General features: G+C 33.4%; 1 protein-coding gene across 1 annotated transcript in view; it reads right to left on the bottom strand.

Moving 5' to 3' along the window:
- The window catches only part of CCDC39 (coiled-coil domain containing 39), a 90,796-nt gene that overhangs the window by 46,384 nt on the left and 42,705 nt on the right, over window positions 1–1,707 (bottom strand). Inside the window, exon 9 of the mRNA XM_012639318.1 lies at window positions 1,429–1,554. Coding sequence (XP_012494772.1) covers window positions 1,429–1,554 — 126 coding nt within the window. The remainder of the gene's footprint in view (window positions 1–1,428; window positions 1,555–1,707) is intronic.

The following is a 1,707-nucleotide window of genomic DNA, read 5'->3' as shown; positions in this document are numbered from 1 at the left end:
GAGCAATATGAAACAAAATAAATCTGTGATTGGCCTATTTAAATCTTCACAAAGCAAGAAACATAATCTGATATCCAGTACATTACTTTTCATATAATAGACAATATTCACTGTCTTTAGACCCTCTCAGAGACTGTGAGGCAGAATTTTAAAGTCAGTGCTTGGTGGTGAATAACACAGTACATCTCCAAAAAAGATAAAGTTGAGATTTTTTCAAACAAACATATAAAAATCAACAGCATCAGAAAACGAAGATTATGAACACAGCCCTACTACATGATCAGTATACCTACTGCCAATATTATTTTTTCCTAATTCAGCTAATTTCTTCAAAAATATCTGAAGTGTTTAATTCTCTGTGATCAAAAGGTCTATTTCATATGAACTACAAAGTCTTTGCAGGTTTCTGATAAGTTCTAATACTGTCCCAACTTATATGCCATAGAAAATCATGCTCTCAGGGGAAAAAAACCCACACAACTTTTTAAAATACTGTTGTCCAATTTGGGCTCAAATAGTACTGAGGTCAAGATTGCTGCAAGACTTCATTACTCAGAAATTTTTATAGCACATTTAGGAAGCTGGATTCTAACCAAATATAAGTGGAGCCACCTCAGAAAATGTTGGGAGATTTTGCCATCATCTTCAGATACACGCAGACACGCACACGCACACGCACACACACACGCACACACACACATACAAAGAAAACAGTAAAAGCAAGAAGTAGTGTCTACAGTGTTAGGTCATACTTAAAGTCACTTTGAAGTTTTCAGTGAAGAAATGGTAAACCAGCCTTTTCCAGTTCCTAAAAAATTGGTTTTAATGCTAACAACATGTCAAAGAGAATGGAGTACCAAGGGAATGCCAGTAGAGTTAGTAAAGTGACAGCATTTTAAAGTTCATTTATCAAAAAATGTTTCCAGACTGTAAGGAGTTAAAGAGATAGTATTAATAGATGAGGAAGAAATACAGATAATGAATGCAGACAATCAGGGGGATTCCATTACAAACAAAAAAACAAAATAAAATGATAATCAGGTAGAAATCATTTGTAAAACAAAAGCACTTTTAAAAATATGTATGCAATGTACCAAAAAATATATGGATGATGGCAGGGACATAGACACAGTAGTCTGGAGAAGGAATGGAATCTGGGTTGGTGGAGGAGCTACCTTTTCAAAAAGGCATCAAAGTTAAATGCTGAAAGTGGAGCAAATGGAGATTTAGTAGCTTAAGAAGAGAGGAGGCTAAGATCATCTTCAGAAGCAATACATAAAAAGAGGTCCAAAACTAGATTATAAATGTGATCATATCAAAAAGCAGAGCCTCCTACAAGACCTCCTAGTCCTCTGATCCCAAGAGTTCTCATTAATTCACTCTTGCTAAATTTTCTGTGAATTTAAAAAAATTAAAACTAAATGTTACCTTTACACCTTTTTCCTCTTCCTTTAGCATATCTTCCAAATTGGTAGCTTTCTCTTCTACAGACGTGGTTTTCTCAGTTATCTGCTTTAATTTCTTTTTTACGTTCTGATTATTATCTTTAATTTTCTGTAACCTAAAGAGGATTTATGAGGAATAGATGGAAAACATGCCTAAAAAGTATTTAATGCAAACAAAAATAGTTTATCTTGAGATTTATTTATATAACATGAATATTTCTTTTGCTATCAAGCTGTTTATTACCACTACATATGTATTTAT

This window comes from Propithecus coquereli, unplaced genomic scaffold (assembly GCF_000956105.1).
Source record: "Propithecus coquereli isolate 6110/MARCELLA unplaced genomic scaffold, Pcoq_1.0 Scaffold14, whole genome shotgun sequence".
Classification (NCBI taxonomy): domain Eukaryota; kingdom Metazoa; phylum Chordata; class Mammalia; order Primates; family Indriidae; genus Propithecus; species Propithecus coquereli.
Note: the sequence above shows the minus strand (reverse complement) of the source record. Positions and strands in the feature narration are given on the sequence as shown.